The 18,576-nt window shown below is 50.5% G+C and overlaps 1 protein-coding gene across 2 annotated transcripts in view; it reads right to left on the reverse strand.

Moving 5' to 3' along the window:
- The window catches only part of EPHB2 (EPH receptor B2), a 99,656-nt gene that overhangs the window by 60,348 nt on the left and 20,732 nt on the right, over nt 1-18,576 (reverse strand). For both annotated transcript variants that reach the window (XM_040423975.1, XM_040423968.1), the window contains exon 2: nt 272-336. In XM_040423975.1, the coding sequence (XP_040279909.1) occupies nt 272-336 (65 nt within the window). The remainder of the gene's footprint in view (nt 1-271; nt 337-18,576) is intronic.

Consider the following 18,576-nt stretch of genomic DNA (forward strand, 5'->3'; position numbering starts at 1 on the left):
ATCCCTCCATTCCCCGATTCTCACCCTATCCCTCCATTCCCCCAACGCCGGCCTGATCCCTCTTTTCCCCGATGCTACCTCGATCCCTCCATCCCCGACACCTGCCCAGTATTCACTGACAGCGCCCTGATCCCTACAACCCCTGATATCATCCCAATTCCTGTAGCCCGAGCCGATCTTTTATTCGGATAACACCAGCCTGATCCCTCCACCACCAGATGATGGCTCCACGTCCTGTAATAATCTGTGTACTATGGTCTGCACTACTCACCCCCGATGGTGGGTGCACGGTCCATCCGAGCTCTGCGGTCGCAGTCGTCGAATCCATTAACGTTTCTGAAAGATATGGGAAAAAAATAAGGTTAATAAAAGTGGAGGAGGGGAGTCACATCATTAATAAATCAACTCTATAGTGTCAGGGCCCTCTCCGTTGGGGAGCGCGTAGTCAGGGCCCTCCCTTGGTACGGGGGCGCGCAGTCAGGGCCCTCCCTTGGTACAGGGGGCGAGGAGTCAGGGCCCTCCCTTGGTACAGGGGGCGAGCAGTCAGGGCCCTCCCTTGGTACAGGGGGCGAGCAGTCAGGGCCCTCCCTTGGTACGGGGGCACGCAGTCAGGGCCCTCCCTTGGTACGGGGGCGCGCAGTCAGGGCCCTCCCTTGGTACGGGGGCGCGCAGTCAGGTCCCTCCCTTGGTACGGGGGCGCGGAGTCAGGGCCCTCCCTTGGTACAGGGGGCGAGCAGTCAGGGCCCTCCCTTGGTACGGGGGCGCGCAGTCAGGGCCCTCCCTTGGTACGGGGGCACACAGTCAGGGCCCTCTCTTGGTACGGGGGCACGCAGTCAGGGCCCTCCCTTGGTACAGGGGGCGAGCAGTCAGGGCCCTCCCTTGGTACGGGGGCACGCAGTCAGGGCCCTCCCTTGGTACGGGGGCACGCAGTCAGGGCCCTCCCTTGGTACGGGGGCACGCAGTCAGGGCCCTCCCTTGGTATGGGGGCGCGCAGTCAGGGCCCTCCCTTGGTACGGGGGCGCGCAGTCAGGTCCCTCCCTTGGTACGGGGGCGCGGAGTCAGGGCCCTCCCTTGGTACGGGGGTGCGGAGTCAGTGCCCTCCCTTGGTACAGGGGGCGAGCAGTCAGGGCCCTCCCTTGGTACGGGGGCACGCAGTCAGGGCCCTCCCTTGGTACGGGGGCACGCAGTCAGGGCCCTCCCTTGGTACGGGGGCGCGCAGTCAGGGCCCTCCCTTGGTACGGGGCGCGCAGTCAGGGCCCTCCCTTGGTACGGGGCGCGCAGTCAGGGCCCTCCCTTAGTACGGGGCGCGCAGTCAGGGCCCTCCCTTGGTACGGGGCGTGCAGTCAGGGTCCTCCCTTGGTACGGGGGCGCGCAGTCAGGGCCCTCCCTTGGTACGGGGCGTGCAGTCAGGGTCCTCCCTTGGTACGGGGCGTGCAGTCAGGGTCCTCCCTTGGTACGGGGCGCGCAGTCAGGGCCCTCCCTTGGTTAGAACCCTTGGAAAGACCCTAGTGGCAAATGATTGGCTCCAGCTGTTTTTTTTTTCTCCTGGACCTTTGGGGCCCACTATGGTATTAGATCCTGGGCCCACTGGAGAAATCCTCTAGTACTGGGACAGATCGACCATGACAGTATGTAAAATAAATCCAGCAAACAGTCTCTCCTCCAAAGGAAGACGAACAAGAATTACAGTATATATACCTATAGACAGATAGACCACACCATGTCCTCAAATGCAGCTGTATGAGAAAGAAGACACCAGGATCTGACGCTCTACAGAGATGTATCACAGGAGGGCCACAGGAACCGACACTCTATAGAGCTGTATCACAGGGAGGACCCCAGGAGCTGACACTACAGGGATGTATCCCAGGTTAGCTACTATTAACCCTGCCTGTCCTGCCCACTGTTTTCCATTCCTCACGGAGGTCGGAAGAATTTTCTCTCTTTTGAGTGGTGTCTCCTTTAAGAAGTGAGCACCGATCAGAGTCTTCCTTACAGTAACCCTGCGGTGGCCTTCAATGAGCCCCAGGAAGATGCAGAGAGTGAGCGATTAATGCAGCACATGGAGGGTTATCGCAGCAGGAGATGGTCACATGACCACGATCGCCCTCCCTCTAATATTGATCAACGACGGAGGAGACCGAAGCACAAAATCAATGATGAGCGGCAGAGCAAGTACTAAGAGTCGCACTTAGCATACAGAAGTGATACTGTGCAGGTATGCAGGACTGGGGGAAGCGGTACTGTGCATGTACTTAGGATCTCACAGGATGTGGTACTGTGCATGTACGCAGGGTCAGAGCAAGTGGTACTGTGCATGTACGCCGGATCAGAGCAAGTGGTACTGTGCATGTACGCCGGATCAGAGCAAGTGGTACTGTGCATGTACGCCGGATCAGAGCAAGTGGTACTGTGCATGTACGCCGGATCAGAGCAAGTGGTACTGTGCATGTACGCCGGATCAGAGCAAGTGGTACTGTGTATGTACGCCGGATCAGAGCAAGTGGTACTGTGCATGTACGCAGGATCAGAGCAAGTGGTACTGTGCATGTACGCAGGATCAGAGAAAGTGGTACTGTGCATGTACGCAGGATCAGAGCAAGTGGTACTGTGCATGTACGCAGAATCAGAGCAAGTGGTACTGTGCATGTACGCATGATCAGAGCAAGTGGTACTGTGCATGTACACAGGATCAGAGCAAGTGGTACTGTGCATGTACGCAGGATCAGAGCAAGTGGTACTGTGCATGTATGCCGGATAACATGAAGTGGCACTGTGCACACATATGATCCAAGAGAGATTGTGGTACTGTTTCATGCAGGAGAAGGGAAGTGCATAAATATAGTCCCAGAGAGGCAGTGGTACTGTGCATGATGTTGGACAAGAGAAGTGGTACTGTGCAGTGTTCATAAATACAGAAGAAAAAAGGAACCCTAGGAAGCAGAAGAGGTTGTACTGAGTGCTCCACAGACAGAAGATGGCGCTCTGTCATGGAACAGCCAGCTCTTCCTGATGGACTGGCGCCATCACTGGTGATTACTGTCCCGCCATTGCCTCCCAAACCTCAGGATATTCCCCAGATTTCGAGAACATGCTGCAGTCTAGAAAAACCGACAGAATCAACATTGCATCCCAGACAGAGTGAGGAGACACCAGGAAAGAGACGAGGGGCAGTGACACCGCTATTCTCAGAATCACCCCGCCCGACTATAACAAGAACTGTCCACATGTGACCCAAATAAATCAAGAGACCAAGTCATCAACACCAGATGACCCTCCAGTCAGTGCAATAACCCCCTCAGGTCACACAGTGCAGTGCCTTGAGAAAGTATTCACCACTCCACCCCCACTCCAGTGTTTTTCCTGTTTTGTTGCTTTACAACCTGGAATTAGAACGGATTATAGATTAGATTTTATTTAATGGACCTGACCAAACCAGTCAGAAAAACGTTGTGGAGAAGTTTCGATTAGGGTTATCACAAAAAAAATATCCCAAATTTAGAAAAACTCATGGAACATGATTATATCAAGTTGGAAAGAACATGGCACAACAATAAACCCCACAAGAGAAGACTGCCTATCAAAAACGAAGAGACCGGACAAGGAGGGCATTAACCACCAATGATAACACTGAAGGCACACCAAAGACCAACAGAGGAGATAGAAGGATCTGTCCATAGAACCACTATAGGACATACACCCCACAGAGGAGATGGAAGGATCTGTCCACAGGACACTATAAGCCATACCCTCCACAAAGGAGATGGAAGGATCTGTCTATAAGACCACTATAAGCCATATACTCCACAGAGGAGATGGAGGGATGTGTCCATAGGACCACTATAAGCTATATACTCCACAGAGGAGATGGAAGGATCTGTCCATAGGACCACTATAAGCTATATACTCCACAGAGGAGATGGAAGGATCTGTCCACAGGACCCCTATAAGCCATATACTCCACAGAGGAGATGGAAGGATCTGTCCACAGAACACTATAAGCCATACCCTCCACAAGGGAGATGGAAGGATCTGTCTATAAGACCACGATAAGCCATATACTCCACAGAGGAGATGGAGGGATGTGTCCATAGGATCACTATAAGCAGTTTACCCCACAAAGCAGGACTTTATTAAAGAACGTCCATAAGAAAATATCTTTGGAGTTCGCCAGACAGCATGTGGTGGACCTCCCGAACACATGGAAGATGAGACCACCATGCTAAACGCTATGTGTGGGATAAACCTAACACGTCACTACATGAACCCTATTCCCACAGTGAAGTATGGTGGTGACGGCATCATGATGTTTGGATGCTTTTCATCTGCAGAGGCTGGAAAACTGGTCAGGATGGTGGTAAACACAGAAACATGTAGATGGCTTGGAAGGGCCTAGTCAAAGCCCAGACCTCACTCCAATGGAAAAATCTGTGACATGATGTGAAGACTGCTGGACGCTGCCATCTAACCTGCTGGACGCCGCCATCCAACCTGCTGGACGCCTCCATCTAACCTGCTGGACGCCGCCATCTAACCTGCTGGACGCCGCCATCTAACCTGCTGGACGCCTCCATCTAACCTGCTGGACGCCGCCATCTAACCTGCTGGGCGCCGCCATCTAACCTGAAGGAGTGGGAGCAGTTTTGCCTGGAAGGAAAGCAATAAACCCCAGTGTGCTAAGATGTGCTGAGCTAACCAAGACATACCCCAAGCATCTGGAACTTTTGCAAAAGGCGTCTTGACAAAGTGCTGACTTTCAGGGGGTGAATACGTACGCACAAGTTTTCTGCCTTTTGTGTTAATCATTGTTTGTGTTGCAGTAAAAAAATAATTTGCACCTTCAAAGCAGTGGACATGTTAAATGTCCAAGTCTACACGGGGGGCGGGTGTCAATACTTTTGCAAGGAACTGCTTGTGTCTATTACAAGCACTATGGTGAGTACCTACATTATTAGTATACTCAGCGCTGTACACATCTGATAAGTGCTCTATATTACAGCCCAAGGTGATGGGAGTCCCTGCGTTACTACTATGCACAGTGCTGTACATATCTGATTGTAGACCTTAATGCAGCTCCTGATGATGGGAGCAACTACATTACTAGTATACACAGCACTGTACACATCTGATAATTGTGCTCTGTAATACAGTCTCTAGTGATGGGAGTACCTACATTCCCAGTATACACAGTGCTGTACACATCTGGTAGTATGCTCTACAGTACAGCCTCTGGTGATGGGAGTACTTATGTTAGTAGTATACACAGCGCTGTACACAGGGGTTCCTGGGGGACAGTGGCTGGATTAGGCGCTCATAGCGGTGAGCATCACAATCTGGATTATATTACAACGCAGAAATCCTGACACGTTTTATAAACTCCAGAGCAGAACTCTATGTGCCTCCCCTCCCCCATCCTTCCTTAACATGTAGCCCCTACATATTTAACCCCTGCAAAGTCTAGATGTCTGACAGTGTACCCCCCCACCCCATATATCTTATCCCCAGATGGACTGCAATCCCCCCCTCATGAGAACCCCCAGTGTCGTCTCCACATCTGCATCACCCACTGACTGATCAATATTACAGCCGAAACCCCTGGAGGTACTAAGAGGAGGCCAGCATCCCTGGGGGGCACCAACAGGACGCCAGTACCCCTGGGGGCTGTAACGATGGGTGGTTGCGCATACGCTAATAAATGGAGACTTGAAAGTTGATGAGTTTTTAAATAACAAACCGTCCATTTATAGACTCAGCGGCGGTGACTGCAGCCATTATACCTGTGCTGAGGGCTAATACTGTACTGTGACTGTGTCCATTATATCTGCACTGATGTCACATGACTGCATATATTGCGCTGGTGGCATCACGTGGATGTAGATACTACACTGGGGAGGTCACGCGACTGCAGATACTACACTGGGGAGGTCACGCAACTGCAGATACTACACTGGGGAGGTCACACGACTGCAGATATCACAATGTGGAGGTCACGTGACTGCAGATACTACACTCGGGAGGCCACGCGACTGCAGATACTACACTGGGGAGGTCACGCGACTGCAGATACTACACTGGGGAGGTCACGCGACTGCAGATACTACACTGGGGAGGTCACGCGACTGCAGATATTACACTGGGGAGGTCACGCAATTGCAGATATTACACTGGGGAGGTCACGTGACTGCAGATATTACACTGGGGAGGTCATGCGACTGCAGATACTAAACTGGGGACGTCACGCGACTGCAGATACTAAACTGGGGAGGTCACGCAATTGCAGATATTACACTAGGGAGGTCACGCGACTGCAGATATTACACTGGGGAGGACATGCGACTGCAGATACTAAACTGGGGAGGTCACGCGACTGCAGATATTACACTGGGGAGGTCACGCAATTGCAGATATTACACTGGGGAGGTCACGTGACTGCAGATATTATAATTGTGACAGTAGTTACTATAATGGTGATGACACGTGACTGAGGTGCATGCATATATTTAAAGGACCACAGTGCTGCATGTGACATTGTATGTAACCTGCAGGTGACATGGAGCAGATTATGCAAAAAGTAGACTGTAGCCTGAGGTTATGTGGGGCAGGACGTGGATGACAAGGATGCCGCACTGGATCACATGACTGCAAAAGTGGTACAGCGCTGCCAGGAGTCGTGTGTGGGGACAACAAGCCAAGGAGCCGGGCACGGAGCTGGCCGCAGCATGAGCCAAGAGCTGCAGACGTCTACAGGCGACACAGGAACCCAGCCAAGACGTTTTATTAAAAAGGAGGGGGCGGGGGAGGGGGCACAGCTGCTGTGGGGTTTCTTCTTTACAGAGTTTGATGCAGGAGATTTCTGCGCAGCTGTTATATTGACGCCTGGCACCCCCACCCCATTATCTTCAATCACCATCATACAATTAACATGTTATGTGCCACGTGATAGAAGGAACCCCTGAAATCCTAAAATACATCAAAACAGGAGGGAAGAATCACAGCCTGAGATGACACCAGAGAGCCCAACCTGCAACTCGCAGGATTACACTGGAAAGGACAGCCTGCAACTGTCAGGATGACACCAGACAGCACAACCTGCCACCATCAGGATGACACCAGAGAGGACAACCTGCAACCGCCAGGATGACACCAGAGAGCCCAACCTACCACAGTCAGGATGACACCAGAGAACCCAACCTGCAACTTGCAGGATTACACCGGAGAGGACAGCCTGCAACCGGCAGGATGACACCAGGCAGCACAACCTGCCACCATCAGGATGACACCAGACAGCAGAACCTGCCACCCTCAGGATGACACCAGAGAAGACAACCTGCCACCCTCAGGATGACACCAGAGAAGACAATCTGCCACCATCAGGATGACATCAGAGAGGACACAACCTGCAACCGTCAGTATGACACCAGAGAGGACAGCCTGCAACTATCAGGATTACACTGGAGAGGACAGCCTGCAACCGTCAGGATGACACCAGAGAGGACAACATGTAACCGTCAGGATGACACCAGAGAATGCAACCTGCAACTTTCAGAGCCTAGCTATGGTGTGAAGAAGACACACACAGATTTTACATCAATGTAACAGCAGCCAAATGAGACCTGATGTCCCCATGTTTAAAAAGATCTGATATTCAACCCCTGAGAAGAGAACAGGCAATCTCCTGTCACCCCAATAATACCAGAGAACTGACCTCACAGTCCACACCCAAAAAGCAGGACATGTCCTCTTATCCTGGAAGAACTCACCCTCCACCATCTAGATATACTCCAGAACTCTAAACTGATAACCCGGTTATACAGAACAAAATGTGCAAACATGAACACAAACAGCAGGAGACTAGGTCACAACAATATCATACCAGGGCCCCCATGATGGCACCACTTCTGTTCACAGCATGAAGGAGGAGCCACACAACGATTAGTCCGATCAGTAGAAATGCCACACCAAAGCAGCCCTCAGTCCAGAGGCGCCACACCAGAGCAGCCCCCCCCCAGAGGTGCTGCACCAGAGTGGTCCCCAACCCCCCCCCCCCCCCCCAGAGGCACACCAGAGCAGAGCATCTACATCAGAGCAGTGCCCCACCACAACCAGCAGAGGAGCTACATCAGCAGTCCTCCCCCTACCCAGAGGCGCTAGACCAGAGCAGTCCTACCCTCCCAGAGACATTTACACCAGAGCTGCCACCCCATCGCCCCCACCGCCCCAAAGGAGCTACACCAAAGCAGACAAAGAGGTGCCTACACTAGAGGAGCCCCAAGAACTAACAGTTTCTGCCACACTGTACAGACGACTAAGTAACTGCCTCCACTAGTAGGAAAACCCCTAACATACTAAGTGAAAACATGGGCATGGGACAAAGCCACTAAAAGGCAGTAGATTAAGAAAATAGAGACTGAAAACAAAGACGCAGTGATGGGGATGATGAGGCTGATATCATGAACTTTAGTGACCTCTAAGAGTTCATTCAGAAAAGAGCGCAAATTATCCATGTAACAAGGCTGAAGACCCCACAGAGAGCTCAGCAAGGTGATGACCCCAATGAGATGCAAGATGACCATGAAATCAGTCGGGGGTTGACACATTGCACATTGAGTATCCCATAAATCTACCTTACACACTGGCCCACTAAGAAGGAGTCGGGCAACTGTCCCTTATGCCACAGATTGAGAGGGTTGAGGTCCAGGAGACTAAGATATTTAACATCTAGAAATCTTAAGTGTGTCAGGGACTGGACCCCTGGCTAGAGGATCTCTAGGAGAAGACCACAATGGGTTCCAGTGCCCAGGGACGATGGCTCCCATGGTGGCCGTCAAACGAGTCTGCTGACAGGAACCAGATCATAGCTCCTCTGACCCATAAAAACGACTGGACAGGGACAATCTGGCACTGAATATCCAGTGCGGAGGTGTCGTGTAATCCTTGGTTGACTCATTTTGGGTGGACAGCCATGATTCACCACACGCTGCACTCTAATCCATGGGCGTATCACAACATGTGGAGCAGAAGTGTCTGTAACCAGTGATGATTTTGACACCCGATAAATACCAGACACCTCTCCTTACCCTTTAATTGACCCCATAAACTTTGTATTGTCAGAAGACACAGCATAGCGCTACATGGGGGATAAGAAAATCACACAGCCTCTTAGTAGGCAGTTGGAGGGCACTAAACTAACAGACAACATGAGAAGAGCTACTAAGGAGATGGATGATGCCTTACCCAATATACAGAGGCTCTATCTAAGAGCCCAGCTGCCAGCTATGCAGAATATTAGAGTGCAACCTCTGTGGTCCAGCCCAAGAGAATGTAAGGCAGGGTGCCAGGAGAGAAAATGGGAACAGGTGAAGGAATTTATCAGGAAACATCACTGGGGAGAAGCCAAGCTGCCATTATGGGGTTCCCTTCTCTCCAGACAAGAATCACACCAGCGGCACGTCTGTGGAAGGTTTTCCGTACATTCCACACCGCCCCAGGGAAGCTCCTCCTGTCACAATAACACTGGGAACAAACATGGAAGCCCTTGTGCCCCAGAGGGCATCAGACCTACACAATGGCTGCATTCAGACTCTAGTTACCAACACTAAACCATTGTGTGTGCAGAGCTGCAGCATACCATCACCACGTCCCAAGAGCAAGGAGAGATCAGCGTCCAATCCGGCACAGAGGTCAGCATCCTCCAACACCTCTGACTGACCTGGCAGAGAGGATAGCATCCCCTACACTACCAACCGACCTGGCAGAGGGACTTGTGTTCCCAATACCTTTAATCGACCCAGCAGAGTGGTTAGCATTCTCCAATACACCCAACCGACCTGGCAGAGAGGTCAGCATTCCCTAAAACCCCCAAACCACCTGGCAGAGGGGTCCCGAGTTCCCAATACTAATCGACCCATCATATTGATCATTGTTCCCAAAACCTCTAACCGACCCGGCAGAGTGGTCAGCATTCCCCAACATCCCCAAACTGACCTGGCAGATGGGCTTGCGTCCCGAACACCGCCAACCAACCAGGCAGAGAGATCAGTGTTCCCAACACCTTCAAGATACCTAGCAGTGAGGTCAGCATTCCTCAACACCTTCAACCAACCCGACAGATCAGTGTTTCCAACACCTCCAATTGACCTGGCAGACAGATCACACTCAACAATTCCAACTGACCCAGCAGAAAGATCAGTATTCCTCAATAATTTTCACTTACTCAGTAAAGATATAAGTGTCCCCCAACACCTATGATCAACCTAGCAACAGGTCAGGGTCATCATCCTCCAACACTTCAGACTGACCTGGAAGAAAGGTCATCATCATCCTTCAACCGACCCAGCAGAGAGGCGAGACTTCCACAAAACCTATGACCAACCCAGCATAGAGGTCAGTGTCATCAGCCTCCAATTGAATTGGTAGAAAGCCCATTGTCTTCTAACTGACCCACAAGAGAGGTCATTATTCTACACCTACAACTGACCCAGAAGGGAGGTCATTATTCTACACCTCCAACTGACCCAGAAGAGAGGTCATCATCCTCCAAAACCTCTGACTGACCCAGAAGTGAGGTCAACATCCCCCAACACCTCCAAACCATAGAGAGGTTAGTGTCCTATAACATCACTGTATTAGAAACAAGGAGAAGGACGTGTCCTCCATTTGTGAAAAAGATGTGCATAGAATATGAGGTGGACAAGTCGATAAACTCCTTCCCCTTGGTCTTTCTAGGCCTTTAATCATTACTTTACACACCTGAGTGTTTAAGAGTTGAGGGGCTGATCTCTGAACACCTGGACTTCTGATCTCACATTCTCATCCCAGTACAGTAAGCAAGCAACATGTAAGGGGTTAATGTGTTGGAGCAGACGCCGCAGCAGATTACAGACTATTCCAATTATATGCTCACGTATTGCGTGTCTGATAAATGTTTATAGGACTGAATTTATCACCACACGTGCGGAATAAATATTTATCTGTGCGCGTGCTACAACATCTGCTCAAGTGGTGGCGGCAGCGGGAGACTCGCCTGCTCCATCTCTGCGACTCGGAGGACTCTGTGCGCGCCAGGTAAAACGCTCAACATCCTCCATGCAAGCCCTGACTATATACAGTATATACCCCTTTGCTCTTCCTGTAGTGTTCACCCCTCTAATAGTTATTGTCCTCTTCCTGCAGTATTCATATCTTCCTATGGTAATCGTCCTCTTTATGTAGTACTCAGCCCTCCTATAGTAAGCTTTTCTCTGTAGTTTTCACCCCCTCCTATAGTAAATCTTACTGTTCCTCTAGTATTCACCCCCTTATACAGTAATTTTCCTCTCCCTGGAGTATTCACTCTCTCCTAGAGTAATCTTCCCATACTTGTAGTATTCACCCCATTTTATAGTAATTTCCCCTCTTCATGTAGTATATACCTCCTATAATAATCTTCTTCCTGTGGTATTCACCCCCCCCCCCCCTATAATAATCTGCTTCCTGTAGTACTCACCTCCCCTATAATCTTCTTCATGGAGTATTCACTCTCCCCTGTAGTCATTTATACCCCCTATAATAATCTTCCTTTCCCTGAAGTATTCACCTCCACAGTAATTTTCCTCTTCCTGTAGCATGCACCCCCTACTATAATCTTCTTCCTGTAGTATTCAACTCCTTTCATTGTAATCTTCCTCTTCCTGTAGTATTCATCCCATACTATAGTTATCTTCTTCCTGTAGTATTCACCCCCTCTTATAGTAATCTTCCTGTTCCTGCAGTATTCAACGCCCCCAATATAAAATTTTCACTTTCTGTACCATTTATTCCACTCTGTAATGATCTTCTTCCTGTAGTATTCACCTCCTCTTACAGTAATCTTACTGTTCTTATAGTATTCACTCCCTCCTATGGTAATCTTTCTCTCCTTGCAGTATTCAACCCCCCCTATAACTTTCCTCTTTCTCTGGTATTCCCCTCTTCCAATAGTAATCTTCCTCTTCCTATAGTATTCAACACCTCCTTTAGTAATCTTCCTATTCTTGTATTCATCACCTCCTTTAATAAAGGTTCCTCTTCCTCTAGTATTCATCCCCTCCTGTAGCACTCTTCCTCTTCCTGTTGTAATTTTCCTCTTCCTGCAGTATTCATCCCCCCCTATAGATTGCAAGCCCCAATTGGGACAGCGTGATGCTAATGTCTATAAAGAACTGCGGAATGTCAGCTCTATATAAGCGAGCAAAATTAAAAAAAATAATAATCTTCCTCTTCCTGTAGTATTCACCTCCTCCTATAATAATCTACCACCTTCCTGTAGTATTCGCCTCCTCCTATAATAATCTTCCTCTTCCTGTAGTTTTCACCCCCTCCTATGATAATCTTCCCCTTCATGTGGTATTCACCCTCTCCTATAATAATCTTCCTCTTCCTGTAGTATTCTTCCCCTTCCTGTAGTTTTCACCCCCTCCTAATAATCTTCCTCCTCCTGTAGTATACACTCCCTCCTATAATAAACTTCACCTTCCTGTAGTATACACTCCCTCCTATAATAATCTTCCTCTTCTGTAGCATTTACTCCCATCCTAATTTTCTTCCCGTAGTATTCACCCCCTCCTATAATCATCTTCCTCTTCCTGTAGTTTTCACCCCCTCCTATAATAATCTTCCTCTTCCTGTAGTATTCACCCCCTCCTATAATAATCTTCCTCTTCCTGTAGTATTCACCCCCTCCTATAATAAACTTCCCCTTCCTGTAGTATTCACCCCCTCCTATAATAATCTTCCTCTTCCTGTAGTATTCACCCCCTACTATAATAAACTTCCCCTTCCTGTAGTATACACTCCCTCCTATAATAATTTTCCTCTTCTGTAGCATTTACCCCCATCCTAATTTTCTTCCCGTAGTATTCACCTCCTCATACAGCAATCATCTTTTTATAGTATTTCTCCAATCTTATAATAATCTTCTTCCTGTAGTATTATTTATCCCCCTCCTATAGTAATTTCCCCTTCCTGTTGTATTTGCCCCCTCTCTAGTATTCTCCTCCTTCCTCTCCCCACTACGAGAACCAATTCAATGATGGGGCATCTACAGGGAGATTGCAATAAACACCACGAAGCACAATCTGATTGCAGAGCAGAGGACTCTGGGTAAAGAGGAGCCATTGTGCCGTGTCCTGGGGCAGGTAGTGCTGCCGGCTGTCTCGGGTGTATGGCGCACACATATGCCGCTCATCTTCATGGTGCGGGGAGGCGACGCGTTCCTTTCTTCATATATGGCCTGTAAATTGCTAGTGGCGGCCAATGACAGAGCGCAGGATAATCCGCAGCTGCTGCGTTTATTTCCTATACGTTATATTTTTATGCTCAGAGCTTATGTGTTTAATGTCCCTGCGCCTGACACGCTGCGAATTGCAGCGAATTTACAGCCCCTGCTTCACACCCAATTATAAGAGGCTGCAGCCTGGAGCCAATTATAACCCAACATCCAAAGTCACACTCATAGCTGATCATTAACCTCACCTGCCACACTGGGTACTGGGGGATGGGGGGCGCGAGGTTCAACGTATACATAAAAGGGTGCAAGACAGGGACCAACACACAGCATTACATCGCCCTGTGTAGTTCGTATTTGATATAAAGGGCATCATCTCATGTTTCTGGTATGTAGGCATCACCCCATGCATTTTGTGTATCTAGGCGTCACCCCTTCTGTCTCTTAGGAAGACATCACCCCATGTTTCTTGTAGGTAGGTGTAGGGGTGGGCGATATGGCCTAAAATCTATATTGCGATATAATTTTAAGCATGTGCGATATGCGATATATATCGCAATATATTGTTTTCTATATTTGGGGGGGGGTGTTTAAACTTTTTATTTAATAACTATTAGCCTCCTTAAGGGCTAGAACCCTTGTCATATTCACCCTAATAGAGCTCTATTAGGGTGAATAGGACTTTACACTCTCCCTGCTGCCCTGTGCTTTGTGCACACAACAGCAGGGAGCTGACCATGGCAGCCAGCCGCTCATGTGCCCTCCAGCCTCTCATGTGCCCCCCAGCCTCTCATGTGCCCCCCCCAGCCTCTCCCTTTTATCAGCCCCCTCTGGTAACTCAAACCCACCCCCCCTCCCCAGTATTAATCATTGGTGGCAGTGGCCACAGGGTCCCTCCTCCCCCCATCATTGGTGGCAGTGGGCAGTTCCGATCGGAGTCCCAGCAGTGCAATGCTGGGGCTCCGATCTGTTACCATGGCAGCCAGGACGCTACTGAGTCCTGGCTGCCATGGTATGTTAGTGAGCAGCATTATACTCACGTGCGCCGTGGCCGCCGGGCGCTCCTGCTTCTCATAGGTCTGTGCGGCGCATTGCTAATGTTATAAGCATTAGCAATGCGCCGCACAGACAGAAAAAGGAACATACCATGGCAGCCAGGACTTCAGTAGCGTGACTCCTGGCTGCCATGGTAACCGATCGGAGCCCCAGCATTACACTGCTGGGACTCCGATCGGAACTTCCCACTGCCACCAATGCAGAGACTGAAGAACATTCCCGGCACCCGACCTCTGACAGGACGCTGTGATACGCGCGATTAACCCCTCAACTGAGGGGTTAATTGCAGTGGATCGCAGCGTGCAGTCATAGGGGCCGGGATATGGCCGGCACATGAACGCTGGTATTCAGGCATTCATTGGTGGCGCAGTGGCCACAGTCCCTCCCCTCCTCCTCCTACTCTGTTCTTAGTGGCCAGCGGCAGCTGCGCACAGTGGGGAGGGAGGGACTCCCTCCTTCTCCACTGTGCCGGCTCAGGAGAACATGGTGCGCGCCGAGAGCGCGATCATTCCCTACCGATCATTCACTACATATCGTGGCACAAATTTATATCGCATATCGCCCACCCCTAGGTAGGTGCCATCACCCCCCCCCCCCCCCCCCCATGAACCCCATGTCTCAAAAAAGGCAGACGTCGCCCCGTGCGTCACAATAAAGGCAGCCATAACCCCAACTTCTTCTGGGTAAGCGTCACCCCGCGCGTCTCGAAAAAGCCAGACGTCGCCATGCGCGTCTCGAAAAAGCCAGACGTCGCCCAGCGCGTCTCGAAAAGGGCAGCCATAACCCCAACTTCTTGTGTTTAAGCATTGCCCCATGTGTCTCGAAAGGCAGACGTCGCCCAAAGCGTCTCGAAAGGCAGACTTCAGCCCATACAACTCGAAAATGAGATGTAACCCCAACTTCTTATTGGTAGGTGTCACCCCCTCTCCCCCCCCCCCCCCATGAATCTTGTAGGCCCGGCATCACTGCCTGTGTCTGGCATATAGGCAGGTGTCACCCTCTAAGTCTTGTCGGTAAGCGGTTACCCGTCCATCCACCCCCCTCTACACACAGGTGTCGACCATATAAACATCACCCTGCAAGTTATAACGTCAGTTCCTGCGGCGGCACAGTTCCTAATGACGTAACGGGAGGGATGCGAGAAGGGGACCGGACCAGAGAATGAGCACAGCAGAGAGCGACTGGTGACCCGATGCTGAGGAGACGACTTCCAGCTCCGCGCGTTACTTCTCTGTAAACACCATAATAATTGTAATTATCCGCACAGTTGGGGGGGACACGGTTCTGCTCTGCTACGTTACACCCTTTCCTGCCCAGTCAGATGGGTCGTTCTCTCTGCGACGGCAGCAATGTGACGTCAGCAACTAACGGCAACACCTGCCCCATCATGGGGGTTATTAACCCCATCCCTGCCTGATCGCTTCATTCCAGCTTGGTAAATGTACAGTTTCTATAGCCGATGTCTGAAACGCGACAGGACAGGCAATGAGACAACTTCTGCAGGGCGCCGGGAAAGGGAGGGCAGGGGGCACCGCAACCAGACAGGGAACAATGGCAACTGGCAGAATCGTACGTGCCACGTTCACTGAAACCTGCTGTACGGCAGCGCACGTGTTCGCTTTTGGAAGCCAAACGAGCACGGGAAAATGGCCGCTCATTAGGCACGCCACGTGGGCTGTCCCCCAAGGCTGGAGTGTTTACACTTTCTGAGCGCGCATTAACATTAATGGAGGACATAGGCATCAGAGCACGGAGAACTAGCCTTTCGGCGATCTTTCCCAACAGGGTAGGAACGAATATCGGAGGGGGCCAAGGGCGACACGCAGCTCCCCCTCTTTACATAGGAGGTAAATGGCCCCCATTGTCCCTCTCGCTTATCCCATTCCACATTGTTTTTAGGTAAATCCGGAGCTGGATGGCCGGGCGAACCTTTGTTTCCCCGTTGTCATCGCCACTGTGCAGCGAGCAGGTCTCATCCCAGAGCCCAAACACCGCGCCAGCCGCCAATTCCACGGCTTTTTCCCCCTCCTCCTCTTTTCTTGGTCCAGTCTCCATACAATCCTGGTGGATGGCACAGCTCCCTCCCCTCCCCCACCTTCTATGTGAGCAGCGTCTCTCTGGGGGCCTTTATCCAGCCTCTGTTAATAAAATGCAAATCGCTTTATCCATCGCCCCTGAGTGCTCGGACGCCTTTGTGTCAGCACCACTCTCTCTGGGAATACTGATGTTTTCCCTCCATCTATGCAGACGCAACCCCCCCCCCCCCCCCCTTCAATATCAGTGATCGCTCCGAGCCGGGAATCCTGACAGCTGCAAGAAATAGTCAGCACCGCGCGCTCCTCCCGGATAATGCTGACATTTCCTCGCCCATTATCCAGGGGCGCAGCGAAAGTGGCCGCCGAGCATCAATCTGAACCAATGGCTGCCGTGTCAACCCCCAGCGGGTCCCGCTCCGTCCATCACGGGTCGACATGAAGAGAGTTATCCGGGTGTTCTCCCCATATGCCCTGCCGTCTCCTAATTAGGGGGGCTGGAGTTTCAAAAGATGCGGCAAATTTATTAGGAGGCCATTTAATAAGTTTGGCGCAAATTCTAGCCCGTGCACAAGAAAAATAGATCTATGCTACAAGCTGGTGTACATTTGCGCTATAACAGTTTCTGCCCATGCCCTCTCCGCTTAGTCACATTTTCTGGCAAAAACGGCATAAAATTTTAACTGTTCGGAAACCCGTTTAACCAACTATTTCGCCCACCCATAGGCTGAGACGTCGTCCTGTTCACAGCCGGGGCTTTGTTACAGCTGTATCCTGTTCTCTGAGCCCTTGCATACGACTCTATGTATCTTGCGGTCCGCAAAAAATACAGATGACGTCCGTGTGACATCCATATTGGAGCATTATTTTTTTTTATTGTAACAATGCCTATCCTTGTCCGCCAAACGGACCAGAATAGGACATGTTCTATCTATTTTGCAGAACGGCCATGCGGACATACGGAAATGGAATGCACACAGTCATTTCCGTTTTTGTTTTTTTTGCGGACCCATTGAAGTGAATAGTCCTGCAAAACGGAACGGACATGAAAAAAATAAAAATACGTTCGTGTGCATGAGCCCTAACACATTGTATTTTTTATGCGACTCTCCACAGAAAAACACTTAAAGGGGTATTCCGGTTGTTAGAAGTTAGGGGCTAACTATTAGATCGGTGGGGTCCCTACCGCTGGGAACCGGAGGCCCCGTATCCCCTGCAGCCCTCCTGAAATGAGGGAAGTATGGGTGCAGCCACTCCATTCATTTCTATGGGAGTTCTGAGATAGGTGAGCGCTGCACTCTTATATCTCTGGAACACCCATAGAAATGAACAGAGCAGACATGCGCATGTGTGACCCTCCGCTCCGTTCATCTCCGGGGGCTGATAGCGGTAGGTTATTCCCTATTACTTTTATCAACCGGAATACCCCTTTAAAATAAGTACTCCTCTGGGTACTCCGATTTCCTCCCACAGACATACTGGTCGGGGACATAGATGGTGAGCTCCACTAGAGACAGCAAACAATGACCATGTCCGTAAGGCGAGAGTTCATCGTATCCGGCATAGCCCTTTCCCTGCTGGAGCCCTTTGACTATAATGGGACCTGGTGGGGATCCGGCCCGTTTCCGGCATTAGTGTCGGGACTTGGCTGGACAAAAAAACGCAGCTTGCAGTCGTATTTGTCTAAAGCTGGAAATAGGCCGGATCCCCCCCCCCCAGGTCCCCTTATAGTCAATTGGGCCTGGCGGTGCTGAGGCAGTTTCCAGCTCTGCCAGAACATTTTAGCGCTAGTGTGAAACTAGCCTAATGCGCTACGGAATATGTCAGCGCTATAGAAGCAAGTAAAATAGGTAAAACAACACGTAGAACCGCAAAGTGCACGAGTCCAGGTAAAAGGCGATCCAATTCTAGCTTTAGTGAACCCGTCCTTACACCTACAGGCCCAGAGATGTACGAGCAATAGAACGATTTCCGGCTGTACTATGTCGTACACAGTCGGACTCTGTAACTTGTCGAAAAGACGACGCATTGCTGCCTCGCTTCATGGCCAGGGTAGGGCGGCTATTGATGCGCTTCTGTTTCCAGTTACCACCATCGGCTGCACTGGGCAAGAGCCAAGACAATCCAACACCAGATGGATTCATTCATCAGACCAGGCCGCCTTCTTCCATTGCTCCAAGGTCCAGTCCTGATGTTCCAGGTGTCCACTGTAGGCTCTTTCAGTGATGGTCAAGGGTTGGCATG

Source organism: Bufo bufo, chromosome 1, assembly GCF_905171765.1.
Source record: "Bufo bufo chromosome 1, aBufBuf1.1, whole genome shotgun sequence".
Lineage (NCBI taxonomy): Eukaryota > Metazoa > Chordata > Amphibia > Anura > Bufonidae > Bufo > Bufo bufo.